The sequence below is a fragment of the Rana temporaria genome, chromosome 5 (assembly GCF_905171775.1).
Source record: "Rana temporaria chromosome 5, aRanTem1.1, whole genome shotgun sequence".
In the NCBI taxonomy this organism is placed as follows: Eukaryota; Metazoa; Chordata; class Amphibia; order Anura; family Ranidae; genus Rana; species Rana temporaria.
In genome coordinates this window covers 290,772,524-290,796,232 of record NC_053493.1, presented here as the reverse complement: position 1 = coordinate 290,796,232, position 23,709 = coordinate 290,772,524, and the positions used below count along the sequence as shown (strand labels likewise).

At 41.4% G+C, this 23,709-nt stretch overlaps 1 protein-coding gene across 1 annotated transcript in view; it reads left to right on the top strand.

The window, feature by feature from the left end:
- The window catches only part of TWSG1 (twisted gastrulation BMP signaling modulator 1), a 74,967-nt gene extending 64,681 nt beyond the window's left edge, over positions 1-10,286 (top strand). The window contains exon 5 of the mRNA XM_040353965.1: positions 9,589-10,286. Coding sequence (XP_040209899.1) covers positions 9,589-9,770 — 182 coding nt within the window. The 3' untranslated portion in view covers positions 9,771-10,286. The remainder of the gene's footprint in view (positions 1-9,588) is intronic.
- The last annotated feature ends 13,423 nt before the right edge of the window (positions 10,287-23,709 follow it).

The following is a 23,709-nucleotide window of genomic DNA, read 5'->3' as shown; positions in this document are numbered from 1 at the left end:
TAGTAAATGGAGTCCATTTGTGTGTAATTTAATCTCGGTAGAAATACAGCTGTTCTGTGAACAAACGGTATCATGAAGGCCAAGGAACACACCAGACAGGTCAGGGATAAAGTTGTGGAGAAGTTTAAAACGGGGTTAGGTTATAAAAAAATATCCCAAGCTTTGACCATCTCACAAGGCACTGTTCAAGCCATAAGAAGCCATGTGGGGGTAACAGAAAACATCTGACCAGAGGACCAGTTTCCACATGAAGTCAAAATGTAACTTTTTGGCCTAAAAGCAAAACGCTGTGTGCAGTGGAAAACTAACACTGCATATAACCCTGAACACACCATCCCCATTGTGAAACATGGTTGTGGGGATGCTTTTTTTTCAGCAGGGACAGGAAAGCTTGTTAGAGTTGATGGAAAGATAGGTGGAGCCAAATACAGGGCAATCTTAATAGAAAACCTGTTGGACGCTGCAACAGACTTGAGACTGAGGTGGAGGTTCACCTTCTAGCCGGACAACGGCCCTAAATATACAGTCAGAGCTACAATGGAATGATTTGGATCAAAGCATATTCATGTGTTAGAATGGTCCAGACCTAAATCCAATTGAGAATCTGTGGCACGACTTGAAAATTGCTGTTCTCAGACGTTGTCCATCCAATCTTGCAAAGTTGTGCAAAGCTGGTAGAGACCTCCCCAAAAAGACTTTCAGCGAAAGGTGGTTCTACAAAGAATTGACTCAGGGGGGCTGAATACAAATGCACGCCACACTTTTCACATATTTGTAAAAAAATAAATGAAACCCATTTATCATTTTCCTTCCACTTCACAAATATGTGCCACTTTTGTGTTTGGTCTATCAAGTAAAATCCCAACAAAATAGATTTACGTTTTTTTGGTTGTAACATGACAAAATGTGGAAATTTTCAAGGGGTATGAATACTTTCAACGCACTCATTACATCACATATTGCTCTATTAAAGATCTGTCACTAGAAGAAAAACTTGTTGAATCCCCCAGGGTTTCATGTGCTTGTCCTTTATTAAAATCCAAGCAGTGGAATTGAATCCCCTCCCGCCCAGTAACACCGGACACGGTTGATGAAAGATTATTGTACTGGCCCACTGCTGGTACCATATGATGGCCAATCGCAGCAGATCACATGACGTTTGTACACCATGTTTCATGCCTTTCATTGGGTACTATTTAGAGCTGCACGATTAATTGTTAAGAATCAAGGTTGTGATTCTTTCCCCCCTCATGATCTTAACAAAGCATTTTCCCGATTCTATGCACAAACAAACAAAAAAAAAAAAAAATAGGCAGTCAAGTTAAAATCATTATTTTTTGCTACAAAGTGACTTGGAACCCCCAAATTATATATATGTGTGTGTGTGTGTGTGTGTGTGTGTGTGTGTGTGTGTGCGCGCGCACAGAGACCATAGAGAATAAAATGGTGGTTGTTGCAATATTTTATATCACACTGTATTTGCGCAGTGGTCTTTCAAATGCTATTTTTTTGGAAAAAAAAATACACTTTAGTGAGTTTAAAAAATAACTAAACAGTAAAGTTAGCCCAATTTTTTTTGTATAATGTGAAAGATGTTAGGCCGCGAGAATAGTGATCTTTATTCTAAGCAAAAAAATTGTGATTCTCATTTTTCCCAGAATTGTGCAGCGCTAGTAATATTGTGATAAGCTCTGTGATTGGTCACAGTGATCACATGGTACAGACAGGGCCAAACACAGCCCATCTGTACCATGTGATTAGCTATGGCTAATCACAATGGTAAAAAAAATAATTAGTATTAAGTTTTTTTTTTTTTATAACTGTAAAATTCAATTCTAAGCAATCATAGTGTAAAAAATGAAATAAAAAAATCTTTCACCTCCCCAGAGTAATAGTGTTACTGTAGTAACACTGTATTGCTCTAGTCATTGTATGTAAAAAAAAAAGTAAAATTTTCAGGTATACGATGCTCAGCATAGCGTTACACCCCTTGTTTTTAAAAAGTACGATTTTAATCAATATCTCAATGAGCACAAGAACCATTTTCAAAGTTTTGACACAACTGAGTTGAGTTGTTGACAAATTCTAGGTGGGCTTTTCTTCTTCATAAGCTTTAGGAGAGGCTTACTTCATGGACAACACCCATGTAATGCAATTCCTCTGCAGTGTATGTCGTATTATGTGTAGCGCTATATACGTTTTTCACTCACTCACTCATTATGTCACAGGGAAAAAATTGGCTCAGTTCTTTCTAATTCTTTAGATAACTATGGTGAATTTGCATGGCGATTTTTCTTCAACCCTTCTCATCAGACGCTCATGTTGAGGTCCATGGACGGCCTGGAGATCTCTGTGAGATGGTTGTAGTTCCATCTTTCTAAAAATCACACCGTACAGATGGGTTGTGACTGGCCGTTTGTACCATGTGATCACTGTTATCAATCGCAGAGCTCATCACAATGGTACACATAATGAAAGGCACAAATCAAAGCCTTTCATTGTGTACAATTGTCATGTGATCTGCTGTGATTTGCCACGGCGATCATATGATACCGGCAGTGGACTGGTGCAGTGATCTGTCCCCGGACACAGTCGGTGACAGTTCGCTCTGGGGCGTGGCCATATGTTGTCCTACAGGGCTCCCGCTTGACCGTCATTGGACAACAGTCCGGGCGGGAGGGGGTTAAACTAAAAAGTATTTGATCCCCCTGCTGATTTTGTATGTTTGTCCACCGACAAAAAAAATGATCAGTCTATAATTTTAATAGGTTTATTATAACAGAGAGACAGAATAACAAAATACCAGGAAAAAAAAAAAGGTTCTAAATTGATTTGCATTTTAATGCATAAAATAGGTATTTGACCCCTTGGCAAAACAGGACTTGGTACTTTTGGCAAAACCCCTGTTGGCAATCAGAGGTTAGATGTTTCTTGTAGTTGGGCACCAGGTTTGCACACAGGTCAGGTCTCTACAGATTCTCTTCAAGTCATTAAGATTTGGAGGCTGTTTGGTAACTCGAACCTTAAGCTCCCTCCACATATATTTTCTATGGGATTAAGGTTTGGAGCTACTCCTTTGTTGCCTTGACCATGTGTTTTGGGTCATTGTCATGCCGAAATACCCATCCACGGCCCATTTGTATTGCTCTTGCTGAGGGAAGGAAATTCTAACCCAAGATTTTACTGAACATGGCCCCGTCCATCCTCCCTTTGGATGCAGTGAAGTTGTCCTGTCTTCTTGGCAGAAAAACACCCACAAAGCATAATGTTTCCACCTCCATGTTTGACGGTGGTGGTGGTGGTGGTGGTGTTCTTGGGGGTCATAGGCAGCATTCCTCGTCCTCCTCCAAACACGGCAAGTTGAGATTTTTGGACTCATTTGACCACAACACTTACACCCAGTTCTCCTCTGAATCATTCAGATGTTCATTAGCAAACTTCAGACGGACCTGTAAATGCGATTTCTTGAGCAGGGGACCTTGCGGGTGCTGCAGTATTTCAGTCCTTCATGTCGTGGTGTGTTACCAATTATTTTCTGCCCTGAGATAATTGACAAGATTCTCCCGTGTAGTTCTGGGCTGATTCCTCACCGTTCTCATGATCATTGAAACTCCACAAGGTGAGATTATGCATGGCGCCCCAGACCAGGTAAGATTGTTCGTTATTCTGTATTTCTTCTATTTGGGAATTATCGCACCAACTGTTGTCACCCTCTCATCAAATTGCACGGCGATGTTCTTGTAGCCCATTCCAGCCTTGTGTTGGTCTACTCTCTAGGGCTGCAACCAACTATTTTCATAATCGATTAGTTGGCCGTTTTTTTTTTTTTTTAATTAATTGGATAATAACCCTAAAAGTGTGGTGTATAATTTTAGTTAATATGTAAAATTTAAAAAAAAGGCAATTTATTCTCGAATATCTCCTATGCAGTGGTAAATATAAATAACCAACTAATATAGTTAGGGAGTAAAATATCGAATCCACTCTGAGCCCAAGTTCACACATGTGATTGCAGGCATCGCATGTGATTTGCACCCGCACCGCAGGTGCCGATCGTATGCGATGTCTGTGCAATGTGAGCTCAGCCATTCAGTTGTATGGCTGAACTCGCATTAAATTTGCACAAAAAAAGTGCAGGGACTTTTATTCCCCTGCACTGAAATCGGATCACATGGGTGTTCTCACCTATGTGAGCCGATTCCCGTGCAAGTTCACAGTTCGCACTGCGATCTGTCAACTATGTAGAGGGTGTCATTAACAACGTATGGACACCCAGAGTAGTTCCTAAAGAGCAGTGGGAACTTCCTGCAGGAGCGATGCGGGAAACCCGGCGCTGTAATCGTGCTGGTTACAGCTTGGCACAAGTGTGAACCTAGGCTGAGAATAACAGACAGAAGAGATATACTATTAGAGGTTGAATCTGGTAAAGCTCATCGGACTCGAAGATCAAATTTTTTTTTTTATTTAGCTACATGCCGACCAGCCGCCGCAGTTCAACGGCAGCAGGTCGGCTCTCCTGCGCGAGAGCACGTAGTATAATGTCGGCTCTCGAAGCGGCCACTGCGCGCGCCGCTTGCTCCAGACTCCCGCGGTCGCGATCACCGCCGGACACCCGCGATCGCTCGTTACAGAGCGGGGACTGGGAGCTGTGTGTGTGAACACACAGCTCCCGGTCCTGTCAGGGGAGAAATGTCTGACCGTCTGTTCATACAATGTATGAACGGCGATCAGTCATTTCCCCTAGTGAGTCCACCCCCCCCTACAGTTAGAACACACCCAGGGAACATAGTTAACCCCTTCCTCGCCCCCTAGTGTAACCCCTTCCCTGCCAGTGGCATTTTTTTATAGTAATCAATGCATTTTTATAGCACTGATCGCTATAAAAATGCCAATGGTCCCAAAAATGTGTCAAAAGTGTCAAGTGTCCACCATAATGTCGCAGTACCGATTTTTTTACTAGAAAAAAAATATTAATAAAAATGCCATAAAACTACCCCATATTTTGTAAACGCTATAACTTTTGCGCAAACCAATCAATAAACGCTTATTGCGATTTTTTTTTTTTTTTTATGAAAAATATGTAGAAGAATACTTATCGGCCTAAACTGAGGAAAAAAAATGTTTTTTCAAAATTGTCGCTCTATTGTTTATAGCGCAAAAACGATACGCCACAGAGGTGATCAAATACCACCAAAAGAAAGCTCTATTTGTGGGGAAAAAAGGACGCCAATTTTGTTTGGGAGCCACGTCGCACGACCGCACAATTGTCAGTTAAAGCGACGCAGTGCCGAATCGCAAAAAGTGCTTTGGTCTTTGACCAGCAATATGGTCCGGGGCTTAAGTGGTTAAAGAAAATTAAAGACTGTTTTGGCGATTTTCAGAGAGAACTGTAGATTATGTATGACGGACTCCCTTGTCATAGGCAGCTGGCTTCATAAAAGCTACCTGCGTCTGCTGTCACTTATGCTGGCCATACAAAAACAATGTCTTCCTTAACCACTTCAGCCCTGGACCATTTGGCTGCCAAATGACCAAGCCACTTTTTGCGATTTGGCACTTTGTCACTTTAACTGACAATTGCGCGGTGGTGCGACGTGGCTCCCAAACAAAATTGACATCTATTTTTTTTTTTTGTTTTTTTTTACAAATGGAGCTTTCTTTTGGTGATATTTGATCACCTTTGGTTTTATTTTTTTGCGCTATAAACAAAAAAAAAACACAAATTTTGAAGGGAAAAAAAAAGCAATATTTTGTACTTTTTGCTATAATAATTATCCCCATTTTTTTTTTTTAAAAAAAAAGCACATTTTTTTTTTCTTAGTTTAGGCTTATATGTATTAGTCTACATATTTTTGGTAAAATAAGTGTATATTAATTGGTTTGTGCCAAAGTTATAGCGTCTACAAAATAGGGGGTAGTTTTATGGCATTTGTATTATCATTTGTTTTTTAAACTTGTTATGGTGGCGATCTGTTTTTTTTTTTTTTTTGGGGGGGGGGGCTGCGACATTATGGCACACACTTTTGACACCATTTTGGGACCATTCAGGTTTATACAGTTATCTGTGCTATAAAATGCACTGATTACTGTGTAAATATAACTGCCAGTAAAGGAGTTGACCACTGGGGAGTGATTCTAACTTTTAGGGGGCGTGGCTTACACGTCACTGATCGATGCGTCCGATAAGACGCACGCACGCTAGGGGGCAGGATTCAAAGCAACGTATGTGTGTGTGTGTATATATATGTATATGTATGTGTGTGTGTATGTATATATATGTATATATATGTATATGTATATATATATATATATATATATATATATATATATATATATATATATATATATATATATATATATATATATATATATATATATATATATATATATATATTTTATACAAGTTGCGGCATTCTGCCGATTTTTGTATATCTGCATTAGGCAGTCGGCAAGCGGTTAAAAAAAAAATGGCATTTAGCTTTCAGCCACAGTGACGGGAAAATTTGAAGGAGCAGAATAGAAAACTTCTTGGTCAAAGGAATTTTTAGACAGTATATGTTTTTTTTGTTCATTTTAAAACAATGTTAAAAGTGAAATTTTAAACGACATTCTTTCATTCATCGAATGAACAAAGATTTTTCATATGAATGTTCTTGTCCAAAAATCAATACGTGTATGGCGAGCTTAAGGCTCGGTTCATTTTTGAAATGCGTGTTTCTGGATATTTTTGTTCTCTCTCGCTGTTAAAATAAACCTACCATTGGAATTATAGACTAATCATTTTTGTCAGCGGGCAAACATACAAAATCAGCAGGGGCTCAAATACTGGTATGATACTTGTATTATTTTATTTTCTCGAATAGGAAAATAAATCCTTCCTGCTGTTCTAGAGCAACTGGGTACTCCCCTAGATTTCCAGGAATAAGCAAAACACACAGTAGACATAATTGTGTCTTCTGGGTTCAGTAATCCACCTAGGGAAGAACCTGATGGGTGCAATGCATACTAAAATTGTGCGTGGTTTTAAAATTTGTTTTATTAAAGTTACTATGACAAGCTTCAGGATGCTGGTGTGCTCCGATTTGTGATTTTTATGCTGCTGTACTCTGTCAAGTTGAGCTGTGGCGAATTAACCAGAGGTGGCATCCTTTCAAGTTTGGTCTTTTTGTCCAAAACACGAGCAAGTATACATTACAAAGTGCCGAAAAATAAAATAATTTTTGAATGTTAAAAATCCAATGTAACTTATTTTTTTTTTGTAAGGTTTATAATTTGTGATAATGCACTGTCAATTTGCTTCAAAACTTAGATTTCATAAACATGTGGAGCACTGTTTGTAATTGAGAACATTCTGTTTACTTTATGACTAATAGCAGGTATATTTATTCTACTATATATGACCTCCTTGTGTTAGACTGTGCAGATGTGCCTTACTTCAGGATGTCCTAATATAACCTAGTTCTAAATGGGACTTGTGACTCCGGAGGTGATGCAGTGCTTGGTACATAAACATTTCAGAAGTGTCAGAAAAGGACTTCCTCTAGAACAGCTGTCAGAGAAGAAAAATAAATGTTTGTCAGGAAATCTGTAAAAAATCTACATTGCACAGCCTTTGTTTTTGCACAATACTAAACGTATATATGAGTTTCGCATGCTGCTGTTTTTCAGCCACCCACAGTACTTGGCCTTTGCCCAGTGTCTATGCTTGGATTTGTCATATTTTCCAGTGGTAAAGCTTGATTTATATGTAATAGCTAAGGTTTTTATTCTTTTGTTTGGATGCCAGGTCCTCTCATACCCCGTTTGCCATATAAACACTGTTAATAGTAGAGAAAACAAATAGTATTTTTTACAAACTGTACTTTTTTTGTGCTTTGACTGTGAAGGCAAAAATTACTAACTGGCCAAGTTACAGGTATTTTTTGGCAGATACAGGGACAGCAGTGGATGTGATGTATGTTGTGCCCCTAGATTGTAAGTGGTTCAACTAAAGGCTGCAAACAGAGATGGAAGACAAATGGACCCCTGTCTAGATAGGGCTCTGGAAGCTGGCTCCAACCAGTGTGGTTTTTTTTCACCTAGCTGAGATGCCCATGGGTAACCTAAAAAAAAAAAAAAACTTCTGGGGGCAGTACATAAATATCCTTGTCCTGTTCTCAGCGTGCTGAAATGAAATTGTACCTAGTTTTGAAACCCTTACCTTTTTTGTCGACGTTTTTAATTGAATATCTCCTTGGAGGGTTGACTGTTATGTCCTCTAATGGGAAGGAGCTGATATTGTGGAATACCTCTGCATGCCAAACAATTTGTTCACCGTTGCCAAGTATTGGGTGCAGGTAAAGAGACAGCATGGCAAGAGAAAGGTTTGTGGCATCACATTATGTTGCATTCTGCATTTCACCAATCCATTTCTCTTGCCTTACCAAGACTGGCAGGCAGATTTAGCATTTTCGAGGTCCATCTTCCTACAGCCACAAAAAACAAGACTAGATCCAACAGCTGTCACAAAATCAATTTCTTGTAAAGGTTTCTTCCTTTTTTTTTTTCTTTTTAACCCAAAGGGGGTTATTCATGAAAGGCAAATCCACTTTGCACTACAAGTGCAAAGTGCACTTGAAATTGCACTTGGAATTGCAGTCGCTGTTGATCAGAAATGAGGGGAAGCTCTGCTGATTTTATCAATAATCATGTGCAAGTTAAATGCTGTTTTTTTTTTATTTTCCTTGCATGTCCCCCTCGGATCTACAGCGACGGCACTTCTAAGTGCACTTTGCACTCGTAGTTTGCACTTGTAGTGCAAAGTGGATTTACCTTTCATAAATAACCCTCAAAGTGTCATTAAAGCCTATTTAGAAAAATGTGATTCTTATAGTAAGGCTTGCATGCTCTTGCTATTTTAAAAATGTCTCCTCTCCTCTTGCTCTAACTGTCTAGCCGACTTCAGTTATGCGGGTGCCCGTCAGGACCTATGGTTTCTCGCTTTCTTGGTTCATGTACGCTTTCATTTTAAACAACAACCTTGCTTTTCATTCCTTAGAGGGACACAAAGCTATGCTTACTGGGGAACTCCTGTCAATTACCTGTGAAGGAGAGAGGTGTCTTTGGCACCTGTATTCTTCTCACTCTGCCTGTGTGTGCAGCCCTTGAAACGGAGGCACGTACATTTGTAGTTCCAAGTGGGAATGCTCATGAACTGGAGACCATGGTAGGGCTCCATAGGTTCTGGGGGGCACCTAAATACCTAGTTGTTCATTTAACTTGGGGACAATTAATGGAGCAAGAAGAGGAGACATTTTATTTTTTTAATTATTTTGTTTGTTTTTTTCAAAAATATATCATACAACCTTTTGGACGTGTCAATCGGACACCATCCACACGTGGCCAACATGGCCCAAACTTGCCTAACAAAGACCATCTAACACTCTTTAATGTCACTTTTAAAGAGGAGTTAAAGTTGAGCCATGATTATGTTTGGGAAGTAGTTTGCACAATCATTTGCAAGAGATAACAAAACTATGTTGCTTTCAGACTGATGTTTGGACACTAAAGGCATAACTTTTTTTAATCTTTTGAAATGTTTCTTTGCAGAGCACATGTGCACAGTGGTATATTTTGATGACTGCATGTCCATCCACCAGTGCAAGAATTCCTGCACGTCTATGGGAGCATCGAAATACCGATGGTTTCACAATGCGTGCTGTGAGTGTGTCGGCCCAGAGTGTATTGACTATGGAAGCAAATCAGTGAAGTGTATGAACTGCATGGTTTGAAGACCTGATCTTTCTCCACCAGCGTTTCCTGCCTACTGTATAAACCTCCTTCCCTTTCATTGAGATGAGATCTACAATGAAGAAAAAACTGTCTCACCACTGTCTACCCGGACAGTTAAACCTTGAGGGACATCAGCTACTACGTAGAGGAATACATATGCGACATTGAGTAGAATATTTTTTTTTTTAATACTTTTTATGTGAAGATTTTAGATGCTCATTTCACATTCACAGAATGTATTTTTATATGCAATGTCAAATTTAAGTTTTTATTATATAGTTTTTATATCTATGCAGTTTTTTAACAATGTTTTTAAGTTGACTTATCAGCTGTCAGACCTATGCACCAAGCTACTAGTTTTTATTATGGCTAGAGGGTAATGGGGACAAGTGTTGGTAGAACTATAATTATTGCTGTTTTGTGAATTTAGAGTGGGAACTCCTCCTTGCTGTTTCAGCTACTAATGCTGCGTACACACGGTCGTTTTTTGTCTTGTAAAAAAACGTTGTTTTTTTATCATGATAAAAAAACGAAGTTTTTCAAACTTCATTTTAAAAAACAACGTTGCCTACACACACCGTTTTTTCAAAATGCTCTAGCAAAACGTGGTTACGTACGACGGCACTCTGTTCCATTCAAGCTCGCGTCATAACTTGCTTCTGAGCATGCGCGGGTTTAAAAACCTAGTTTTAACTTACACACGGTGATTTTTTATGACACAAAAAACGACGTTTTGAAAAACGACATAAAAAATTGAAGCATGTTTGAATTTTTTTTTTGTCGTTTTTCAGAAGACTTAAAACGACGTTTTCCCCACACACGGTCATTTTAAATGACGTTTTTAAAAATGTCGTTTTTTTTTTCATCGCAAAAAACGACCGTGTGTACGCGGCATTAGAGTTAAGGTCCAACTCAAGGTTCACAATATTCAGTAATATCACATACTTTTTATATTGTCTGTTTGGCAAGGGTCACTCACTTAATCCTTTTCTCCCTTTGCATTTTATATTACATAATTAATGGACTTGCTTTTTTTTTTTTAGTCCACTTTTTATGCATTGCATGATAAAGCAGCACTTCCTATATTAGTGCTAGAAGGGGTTTCCTGACATAGGCATTCCCTCAGCCCACCCTGTGCACATACAAAGCTGCACAAGAGTGTAACCTATGGACACTATTACTGTCTTACTACTAGAGGCAGCCTGCCTGAAGGAAGGAAATGCCCAGAAGGTCATCTGACCTGCAATTTTTTTTTTGTATAATATACAAAAGTGGTGACCCATTCAGAGTGAAATAGTATATAATAAAGCAGACATATAAAAGGTATAACAAGAAAAACAGTTTCAGGTGTAAAACGGAGCAACTAAAAAACAGACCAGTCCAATCCTTGATAAGGGATATCTCTACATAGAACAAAATTAACAGAAGTATCCAAGGAATGTACAGACAGGCAGGTAGAATCTAACTTCACAATAGAAACAGGTGTCCTCCTAGATTCAATTATGCCCCAGATGGTATAAAGAAACAAGCTTAATATATAAAAGATATAGATAACTCCTTATGCTCAAGGACAACATATATTCTGGGTGTATATAATCTGGACATCTCGGTAGCCAAGTAAGGTAAAAAAAGTAGAGGGAAAAGAGAAAGGAGTAATAAAAGTCCAGAACAGTCATGGTAGCCTTGCCTCCATCCTCACTCATCCAACGACCGATATTGTATCCAAGGTTGACACGTCTTGCCAAATCTAGATTTGGTTATTATGGAGGATGCAGGTCATTTAATCATGATCCAGTTAACTTTTTGATTAACATAGTCAAATGTCACTGTTGACTGGTTCAAACAATGTGCTATTGCTATTCTAAGTGTAATGAATATTTGGGTATACCCTTATCCATTTTTTTTTTTTTTTTTTTTGTAAGAGAGCAATCTCTGTAATTCTATTAAAGTTCACCCCTGTAACCGCATGTATAAAATTGAACATTTATCCAAAACCTAGGCACTTTAGGACATCTACACCAGATATGTGCCAGTGTGCTTTTTTGCCAAATTGTCTAAAGCATTGGGAGGAAGTCTGTATTAGTCATAGAAATCCTGGAAGGGACCATATACCAGCTCAATGGTGTCTTGTGGTTAGATTCCACCAAGGATATATTGATGCATATTTGGAGTTCTGCTTTAAATGCTAGTGTATTTTGGCTTCGTTCAGAGTTCCACTGGCCACAATACAGGTGGGATAATGGGGAATGAGATTGTAAAATGAGGTGTAAAGTGCTACAACTAAACGGAAGCTATGCAAAATAAAGTCTAATTCTGCACAGTGCCTACCCATACATACTCTACTCAAAATGAAATTACTGTTTATGGTGAAGGACTGTAGGAAAGGCAACCACTTCAAGAATTTTATGTAAAAGGGAACCAAGTAGCTTCTTATATTTCTATCAAGCACTGTTTAATTCATTGTACTTTTCTGGAAAGTCCACATTTTGCTGTAAAAGTTTATTTGCTCTCATCTTCTTCTTTTGTCATTCTCGCCCTTATTTTGGGGAGTATTCCCATTTCTTGCACTTTCAGTTCTGTTGCAGTGTTGCCATAAACCATTTATATTTTTAAGACTGTTTGTGTTTTTAATTCATTCCTTTTGGACACAAATGGAGTATAATATATGTTTAAAGGTTAATGGAAATTTCCTCTAACTGTGTGTTCCACATTTACCCCCAGTTCTAAAGTCGTTTTACTGTAAGATACTGCTTGCTTTTATAATGGTCCATAACCGGCATTGCTGTAACTTGCTATGTAATTTTCTATCTGGCTTTAAAGTGACCCTAAACTAAAAAAAAATGTTCTAAGTATGTATTCCTAACTATTTTAAAAGTACCTTCCATTCTTCTCAGCCACCTCCAAATTATGCTGCTGCTGTGATCTGGCTTCCTGTTAGGGAGTGGCTACATTCATTTTCTATGGTCCCACTGTATGTAGGAACATGGCAATCCTCTCATACTCACTCCTGAGATGGACTATATCATTTGTGGTGTGCTAATGGCAGAACTGACCTCAACTAATGTCAATGTAATCGGCAGATCATGTGTCCAGAGACCATCCTGTCCATGCAATCTGCTCTTCTAAGAAATATGTACAGGAACATCCTTACAGAAAGCTAAAAGAATTCCCTTTTATTAATGTGCTGTTCCTTCACTGTCCAATCCAAAATAGTTTTTTTTTTTTTTAAATTGTCTTTTTTTTTTTATAGTAGCGCAAAAACAAAAAATTGCAGAGGTGATCAAATTTCCCCAAAAGAAAGCTCTAATCGTGGGGGGAAAAAAAGGACGTCGATTTTGTTTGGGTACAGCATCGCACAACAGCACAACTGTCAGTTAAAGTGACGCACTGCCGTATCTCAAAAATGACCTGGACAGGGAGTGGGTAAAACCTTCCGGAGCTGAAGCTGTTAATACTGTACCACACATCAATAATATAAAAAAAAAAAATGGGCATACCTAATTATGCACCTGTTGATAACTGCATATGAATCCTTCCGGGGCTGAAGTGGTTGTAGACCTCAGATATGAGAAATGAACAAGGCATATCCCTCGATAGTGTGTACCCGCCTGAATTCACTGCATTGAGTGTAGTTTCTCTCTCATCCCTCTACTGTCTGCATGAATCACTGAAAAGACTTGAGGCCCAACACAACAGCCTGTAGGGAAGACTGTCTGCGTCCCCCACTCAATGTGTGTGATGTCAGATCCCTGCTACTGCTTTCTGCTACAAAGGGGTGTAGTGCAGTGGTGGCTGGTGGTATAATTTTTTTTTTGGGGGGGGGGGGGCAAACAATCCAACCTAATCCACCCCCCCCTAGCGGTCGGGGTCACGGACACCACATCCCCACGATTGGTCGGTCACCAGTCCCGCGCTTACCTCATCTAAGTCATGGGCAGTGCTTCCTTCTAGTGCTTCACGGAGGCTTCCTGTGTGTCTCCTCCCTCCTCCTTGAGGGCCAATAGAATTGCTTCTCTTATGTGACAGGTCTCGGAACCCGCTTCCTGCTTGGCTGTGAGGAGAATCAGAAAGACAATAGCGAATGTTAATTTGCTATTGTCGCACAACTGGGTGGGCTCGGGGCACAGGATTTGTTTCATCTCTGTATATCACCTGAGGCTAGCCCCTTCACTGGGTATATGTAAGGGTTCTGGGTGCCTGATGCCCCTGTAAGGCTCTAGGCACACTGGGCTTAAAAAAAAGTCTGTTCTCTTGGCAGTAAAAAACTTTCATACAAAGCATTTTTTGTGAGTTTAGCAGAGTTTTTTACGTTTTTTTTCTGCCAGTAAGCTTCAATCAAACGCTAAGCAGAAGGATGTGTTTTTTTTTTTTTTATTTAATTTTTTTCTGCCTCCTAAATGTTGAGCTCTAAAATAAATGTTCAGAGATTTAAAAAGTCCAAAAGTTGAACTGTGACAGTTAACCACAGCTGAAGAACTCTGGTGATCACTCTTCTTACATAAGAACGCCAAGTAAAAAAATCAAAATCTGCTCACCTCCAAAGTTGACCTCTAATGATTAATTGTGGTCAAATGCTGCGTACACACGGTCGGAATTTCCGACAACAAATGTTCGATGTGAGCTTGTCGGAAAATCCGACCGTGTGTACGCTCCATTTGACATTTGCTGTCGGAATTTCTGACAACAAATGTTTGAGAGCTGGTTCTCCAATTTCTCCGACAAAAGTGCTTGTCGGAAATTCCGATCGTCTGTATGCAATTCTGACGTACAAAAATCCTACGCATGCTCGGAATCATTGAACTTCATTTTTCTCGGCTCGTCATAGTGTTGTACGTGACCGCATTCTTGACGTTCGGCATTTCCGTCAACATTTGTGTGACCGTGTGTATGCAAGACAAGTTTGAGCCAACATTCAGTCGGAAAAAAATCCACAGTTTTGTTGTCGGAATGTCTGATCGTATGTACGTGGCAAAACAGTGTTTGCTGTCCTCGGCGGGCTGATGCAGATGCAGGAAACGGATCTCTTCAAAAGGTAGCATTGTAAATAGCCCATTATATAATGCTTTTCAATGCAAACAGTCCGTTATGCTACCTTTTTGTCACTGGTTTTTGTCTATATACCTTTTAATTTAATAAACCGTGAACACTATCTGTTCCCTTTCTTTTATATGTGATATCTCTACATGAGGATTATAGAAAAGATTTGTTGCTGTATCTGCATCAGCCCCGCCAGGGGCAGCAATAACTATTTGACCTCAATCATTAAAGGTCATCCTTGAAGGTGAGCAGTTTTGAATTTTCACTTGGTGGAGTACACATTTTATGTACTTGCTCTAATGTAAAAAGAGGATTTGGGATTTTACTCTCTAGACATTGATTACACATGTTGACATGATGTTTGCACATTTTTGATGCTTGGGGGTAGCACTGCACTGTTGCTTTATATACATTAGGGGGAGTGAGATCACCTATTTTGTGTTCGCTTGAAACCCAGTTCGAGTTTCACTTTGGTATAGATCAGGGGTCAAGTCTTGGGGGAAAAAATGATGCGCTCATATGCATAATTACTAAACCGCATGTTGTTGTGTTTTTGTTTTTTTCGATCCACTGTATCTTAGTAATCCTTTGTTACTGGCCGCTTCCTGTATATGGATTTAAAAAGAAGCAAGTTCTTTCTAAATCCTGTGATAACTCGTGGCAGACCTCCGCAATGTCTCCTGGGAACAATGACAAAAGCTCCCAGGAGACATTGCGGCATCGAGGAAGTGACGGAATACCCGCACACTACCTGATGAATCCATATACAGGAAGCGGCCAGTAACCTAAAGGATTACTAAGGTTCGCCTGCCCCTGACAGTGACTCGAGCTGGGCATCGCCGCTTAGTGAAGGATTGGCTCGGGCGGCTCGGCTGCTCTAGTCCTGCAAAGGGAACGGAGTTCCTGCTGTGAAAAAAGTGCAGGAACTCTGTTCCCACGCGTTCCCGTAGGACTTGAGCCCTGGTATAGATATTCTGGTGACTGTACAGACTTAATCTTTTTTGTTTTTTATTGTTTCATTTCTCTTTATAGCTGCTTCCCTGTACGGCCCTCGCTGCAATACACAACTGATAGCAAGGACAAGCAGAATCCAATATATTAGAGCAGGGGTCTCCAAACAAAGGGCTAGTTTAGTGTCCTCCATACTACAAGGGGGCCGAATTGTGGCCAGTGGGGGTTTGTGTCCCAGGCTCAGCATAGTGATAATAAATATGGCCTTGGAGTTGGTGGTCAGTAGTAGGAAGGGTAGCAACCCCATCATTGGTATAAGTGGGAAAAATATTACCCCATCATTGGTATCCGTGGAAGAAATGGTGCCCCATTGTTGGTGCAAGTCGAATAAATAGAACTCCAGGGGCCGGTTAATGGCTAGCAAAGGGCTGCAGTTTGGAGACCCCTGTATTTGAGCAATAGTGTGAACTGTGTCTTAAGTGGGTTTATCGTTTTGTAGAACTGTTTATTATTTTACACTTTAAACATTATATACACTCAATCTTGTCCTGCAGTTTGTTTTCCTGTACAGAGTTGAAGATGGCTGGCCCATTTCTGAAAATGTCAGATGCATGGCCATCTCTGACCCAGAACAGACAAAAAAAAAAAATCAATGTCCTGATATGTATACTCAGTGGTTTTAGGCACTGAAGAATAAGGGTAAGCATGACAGGCAAGCAATTGGCATTATCAAATTGTAAAGCCAGTCGCCACGGTTTCCTGTCAACATTAAACCATAACTCTAACCAATTGTTTTAATTTTGAACAAGTAGGAAAGGGTTAGGGCCAGGCCCGGACTGGCCATCGGGCAAACCGGGCATTCGCCCAGTGGGCCGCGGCCACCAGGCTGCAATTCGCGGGGGAAAAGGCTCTTTAAACCCGCGCCGCTCATCTAGCCTCTCCGCGGCCTCCCGGGTGGATGTAAACACAGGGGGGAGGAGCTAGATGAGAAGCCTTCGGCCTCTCCACGGCCGGGGGGCGTGACTGCGAGGGGAGGAGCCAGAGCGGACACCTGTTGCTCCTTTCACCGGCCCGGATATAGCAGAAAACGTGAGTGCAGCCCCCCCCCCCCCTCCTGTAACCTGGATAGGAGGAGCAGTGGGGGCGGCTGCATATAAAAAATCTTTTTCTCTGTCTCCCTTCTGCAATATTGGAATGCCTGAGGCTGTGAGAGGTAGAGGAGAAGCAGGCATTCCAATACTGCAGAAGGGAGATTGAGAAAAAAATTTTTTTTTTTTAAATCAAAGAGCTTTTATTCGAGCAAAACAATAACATACAGGGCATACATGCAGCATTCAGGTACAGTACATGACCGGTGATCATGAATAAAATGCAGGTACAAGTGTGTCGATAGTAGGTACATAGAACACAGGTGGCAGGGATTACAACAACGCTCAAACCCAATCACCCCAGAGAGAAAATTATTTTTTATATGCAGCCGCCCCCACTGCTCCTCCTACACTGCTTATACTCTTTGCCTCCTCGTGATCTCCCCAGTGCTCTCTGCCACCCCCCCTCCCAGTGCTCTCTGCCACCCCCCCTCCCAGTGCTCTCTGCCACCCCCCCTCCCAGTGCTCTCTGCCACCCCCCCTCCCAGTGCTCTCTGCCACCCCCCCTCCCAGTGCTCTCTGCCACCCCCCCCCTCCCAGTGATTTCTGCCCCCCCCTCCCAGTGATTTCTGCCACCCCCCCCCCCCCAGTGATTTCCGCCACCCCCCCCCAGTGCTCTCTGCCACCCCCCCCCTCCCAGTGCTCTCTGCCACCCCCCCAGTGCTCTCTGCCACCCCCCCTCCCAGTGCTCTCTGCCACCCCTTCCTCCCAGTTCTCTCTGCCACCCCTTCCCAGTGCTCTCTGCCACCCCTTCCCAGTGCTCTCTGCCACCCCTTCCCAGTGCTCTCTGCCACCCCTTCCCAGTGCTCTCTGCCACCCCTTCCCAGTGCTCTCTGCCACCCCTTCCCAGTGCTCTCTGCCACCCCTCAGGGTTCTCTGTCACCCCCCAGTGCTCTCCACCTCCCTCCATGCTCTCTGCCACCCCTCAGTGCTCTCAACCTCCAACCAGGGCTCTCTGCCAATCCCCGCAGTGCTCTCTGCCAATCCCCGCAGTGCTCTCTGCCAATCCCCGCAGTGCTCTCTGCCACCACCCCAGGGCTCTCTGCCACCACCCCAGGGCTCTCTGCCACCACCCCAGGGCTCTCTGCCACCACCCCAGGGCTCTCTGCCACCACCCCAGGGCTCTCAACCTTCCCACCAGTGCTCTCCACCTCCCACAGTGCTCTCTGCCACGCCACCCCCGCAGTGCTCTCAACCTTCCCCCCCAGTGCTCTCTGCCACGTCACCCCCCCCCCCCCAGTGCTCTCTGCCACCCCCCAGTGCTCTCCACCTCTCCCCATGGTCTCTGCCACCCCCCAGTACTCTCCACCACCCTCCCTGTGCTCTCCACCTCCCTGCATGCTCTCCACCTCCCCCATGTTCTCTGCCAGAGGTGTCGGTTAGCATGTCATGGGCTGCTTAATCCAAAATGCCCAGGCCTATTTTTTGTCCCAGTCCGGGCCTGGTTAGGGCCCTTTCACACGTACGGACAGTATGTCCGTATTTCATCCCTCTGTTTTTGGATGAAATACGGACATATATGTATCCCTATGGGATAGCAAATGGAGGAAAATCCTATTTTTCCATCCGTCTGCAGAGCGGATCGGGTGAACACAGACAGACTGTCTGTGTTCATCCGATTTCCCCCCCCCCCCCCATAGGGGAGAGTGGAGATCTGACAGGCCAATCCCTGCACAGTGTCATCTGCCGGCTCAGCAGGGATCAATGGAGTGATCCCTGCTGAGCAAGTGGATAAAAAAATGGATGGATCGTCACGGGATCCGTACGTGGGAAAGGGCCCTTGCATTGATAGAGGATCTATCTTAACCCAAAGAAAATAATTTCATATTTTGAAGTTTACCAGTCCTTAGATGTGGTGGTTGCATACATTTTTCTTAAATTAGTTTTTTTTTCGACCTGGTGATCCTGCAAACAATATGCTTCCCCTAGGGTGGGCAACTTTGACTTTTTATTTGTAGCTATGGAGAGGAACATGGTTGCCACTGACGCTGGACTAAAGGTATTTCTGCCTTTGCTCATCCTCAAACTACGGCCCTCCAGCTGAACTACACATCCCATGAGGCATTGTAAAACATTCACAGACATGATGGGAATTGTAGTTCCTGAACAACTGGAGGGCTAAAGTTTGAAGACCCATGATATAGGGCATAGGGACGCTAGAAGTTTACAGAAGGAAGATGAGATTGGTTTTGCTTTCTGTTCAGACACTGCAAGCTCAACGGGTATTTTCTGTTCTTTCTTAAAATACTCTGCCTGGAAAGTTAATGCAGCCAGCACTACCCGAGGACTGGTAAGCTGAAATATATACAATTTTTGTTCTTTGATTTAGCTATCCTTTAGAACTGATTCTGTACCCATTAGGGGGATTTTCCATCACTTGCTGTAAACAAGAGCACAGGCAGTAATGAAACGGCTTTCTAAGGTAGAGAAGGGTAAGAACTAGGGTTGTCCCGATACCAGTATCGGTATCGGGACCGATACCGAGTATTTGCAGGAGTACTCGTACTCCCGCAAATACCCCCGATACTAAAATAGAATACTTGTGGCCCCCCGCCGCCGCCACCGCCGCCGGAAACCCGTCGCCGCAAACCCCAAAGCCGCCGCCGTTAATCAGCGTGCGGGGAACAGCTTTCGTTTAAATAGCTGTATCCCCGCCGCGTATAGACACTCCCCCTTGCGCGGGATTGGAAGGATGATCTGTCCAATCCTGCGCAAGGGGGAGTGTCTACGCGGCGGGGATACAGCTATTCAAACGAAAGCTGTTCCCCGCACGCTGATTAACGGCGGCACGTGCGGCATCATACAGGTATGGGGGACATGGCTGGAATGTGGGGGACATGGCTGGAATGTGGGGGACATGGCTGGAATGTGGAGGACATGGCTGCATTATGTGGGGGACATGGCTGGAATATGTGGGGGACATGGCTGGAATATGTGGGGGACATGGCTGCATTTGGGGACACATTTTAAAAAAGTATCGGTATTCGGTATCGGAGAGTACATAAAAAAAAGTATCGGTATTTGTACTCAGTCCTAAAAAAGTGGTATCGGGACAACCCTAGTAAGAACCTGTGTTTTTTTTTTTATAACTCATTTTTTTTATTTTATTTCTACCGTGTTTCCCCGAAAATAAGCCCGGGTCTTATATTAATTTTGGCAACAAAAGACACAGTAGGGCTTATTTTTGGGGTAGGTCTTACCATGTAATGTGCTGTCTTCTCTTCCCCTCTCTCTCCCTGCCTGGTAGGAATCCCCAGTGTAAACTGAGTTAAAATGCTTGTAAAATCTTGTAATCCACTCTATTACTGTAGTATATAATGTACACATGTGTGTGTTCCTGTAATATAATTGTGCCAAATACCTTCATTATAGCACCGCTCTGCGCTTTTGTGACCTGCCGGAGCTCTCTTCCCTGCATTTATGTTACAGAAACACACACATTGTACATTGTGTACTACTGTAATAGAGTGGGTTATAGCATTTTAAACTAGGGCTTATTTTCGGGGTAGGGCTTATATTGCAGCCCTCCTGGAAAATTACGCTAGGTCTTATTTTAGGGGTAGGTTTTATTTTCAGGGAAACAGGGTACAAATAGTAAGCGGAACGAAATAGAGGAAAAATCCACAATATCATACAAACGGGGACTAATTCATCTTGTAATACATCCTGATCAGAGAGGAAGAAAGCAAATTCCCAGTCATACTTACGAACACATCAGGAAGTATAAAAAGCATAACATCACACAGTGAACCCATGTTATCATGAAAAACATAGCCAATATAAGCATACAGCGAGTATGTGGACAAGGAATGAGCAGGATGATGTAGTCCCTTAAAGGGAACGTATGTGAATATCTGAGAAAGGAAAAGGGGAAAAAAAAGAAAGAGATAGAAAGATATCCAACGTACTCCGCAATCTAATGGAATCTGCCAACCTTTGTCTGCCCCCCCCCCCCCAAGGACATTGAGGGGGAAACTCTATGGCATGCCACAGCTTGCACATCCTCTTTTAGTTTTTTTTGCAGTTATTGTCCTTGTTGGGAAGATTTCACAACTTTCTATATAGACACCAGACAGTAACCATAAATTCTGACAGCGGCTTTAACCATTCCATATGCTATCAAACAAGTTTGCACTTGGGCCTCAAGCGCAACCATTTAGTTGCTTTGCTCATTATTTTCTCTTTGCAATACGAGAGGGCAGCTGCTTACATTGCAGACACGTTAATGTGTTAATGTAAAATCCCTGGCACCGCCACCATAGAGAATGATCCCCTTTTCTATTTTTACACCGAAATGCCCTCTGATGTCATGCTGCTTCTGTTCTAAACTATGCAGGACACAACAGTCCCATCTCAAATTCTTAATTTAGTCCAATACAGATACCGTGTTTCCCCAAAAATAAGACCAGGTCTTATTAATTTTGGCTACGAAAAACACACTAGGGCTTATTTTCAGGGAATGTCTTATTTATTTACGGTATGTACAAAAAAAAGTTTCTCCCCGTCAGCTCAGGAGTCGGCATTGTGAAATTCTGTAATCCCAAAAATAAACCTTAGTTAAATACCTTGTAAAATTCTATAATCTGTTTTGTAAAAAGATTATATATAGTGTAATGTGTCTCCTTGTGTAATTTTATTGTGGAAAATAAGGTATTTTCCACAATAAAATTACACAAAGACACACTACATATATATATATATATATATATATATATATATATATATATATATATATATATATATATATATATATATATATATATATATATATATATATATATATATATATATATATATATATATATATATATATATATATATATATATATATATATATATCTCTTTTTACAAAACTGATTACACGATTTTACAAGGACTTTAACTAGGGCTTATTTTTGAGGTAGGGCTTATATTGCAGCCATCCCAGAAACTCATGCTAGGTCTTATTTTAGGGGTAGGGCTTATTTTCAGGGAAACGGGGTAGTAAGGCTGTGAACATAATAATTTTGATTACTGTTTATTGTGTAACCTTTTAAAAAAGTTTAGAGACTGTGTCCTCCAGTTCATAACCAACACTGGAGGTGCAAGGGTACACAGATCTTTTTAAACTTTTGAGAACTACCTCTCTGGGTCTAGGTCAATCTTTCTGGATGTAGGATAATATTTGCCTGGTCTATCCTAAGATTTGTTGTGGGTGGTTGAGGAAATAACCAGTGTTGTGTTATTGTCAGGGTTGGTTATAGAAAGACTGGGGCCCTGAACAAGAATCAAATCGGGGCCCTCTTGGCTGAAATACTGCAGGCCCTCTTATTTCACCCACTACATAAAACTCTGCTCTTTTGTGTCTTTCTAACTCTAACTTTTAATCAAAAACTGTTAAGATCAAATTCTTTAAAAAAAAAAGCTATTTAACAAAATTTGGAATACTGCCATGAAAATGTTAATTTTATGGGATGGTCAAAGAGAGGAGAGACAAATGAGCGATCTAAGCAACAGCAGAAGTGGTGGAAAGTTGTTGAAGGCACAAATATAAGCTGATCTAGTGATTATTAAAAAAAAAAAAAAAATTGGGTATACAGTCTATATTAATTTAGAGGTCACATCAGTCTGGTGAGTGCATAGTGAATACAGTGTGAGAAGATGGTACAGTGCATTGAAAAAGTATTCATACCCCTAGAAATGTTCTACATTTTTTCATGTTACAGCCAAAAACAAAAATGAATTTTATGTGATAGGCCAACACAAAGTGGCACATAATTGTGAAGTGGAAGGAAAATAATAAATGGTTTTCCAAATTTTTTACAAATAAATATCTGAAAAGTGTGGCGTGCATTTATATTCAACCCCCTTTACTCTGATACTCTTAACATCCCTGGCAGTATGATTCTTACTGGTTTTAGGTGCTGAAAGCGGTAAAATGATTTTGCATGAAAATTTGGCGTTTTATTTAAATATAAATCTGACCAAACAGGAGTCTAGTAGACATCCCGGGTATGATAAAGTTTGAAACACTAAATCATAAATTATAATTTAACCACTTAAGGACCCCTTCACGCTGATATACGTCGGCAGAATTGCACGGCTGGGCACATCCATGTACCTGTACGTGGCTCTTTAAGCCCAGCCATGCACGCGACCCGGTCCGAAGCTCCGTGGCCGCGGGACCCGCGGACCCGATCGCCGCCGGTGTCCTGCGATCGGTCCTGGAGCTGAAGAACGGGGAGAGGTGTGTGTAAACACACGTTCCCTGTTCTTTGTTATGGCAGTGTCATTGATTGTGTGTTCCCTGTTATAGGGAAACACGATCAATGACGTCACGCGTCCAGCCCCGCCCCCTACAGTTAGAAACACATATGAGGTCACACTTAACCCCTTCAGCGCCCCCTAGTGGTTAATTCCCAAACTGCAATTGTCCTTTTCACAGTAAACAATGCATTTTTTAGCTTTTTTTGCTGTGAAAATGACAATGGTCCCAAAGATGTGTCAAAATTGTCCGATGTGTCCGCCATAATGTCACGGTCACGAAAAAAAAACGCTGATTGCCGCCATTAGTAGTAAAAAAAAAAAATTAATACAAATGCAATAAAACTATCTCCTATTTTGTAAACGCTATAAATTTTGCGCAAACCAATCGATAAACACTTATTGCGATTTTTTTTTACCAAAAATAGGTAGAAGAATACGTATCGGCCTAAACTGTGAAAAAAAAAGTTTTTTTATCTTTTTTGGGGATATTTATTATAGTAAAAAATGATTTTTTTTTTTTTAAAAATGTTGCTCTATTTTTGTTTATAGCGCAAAA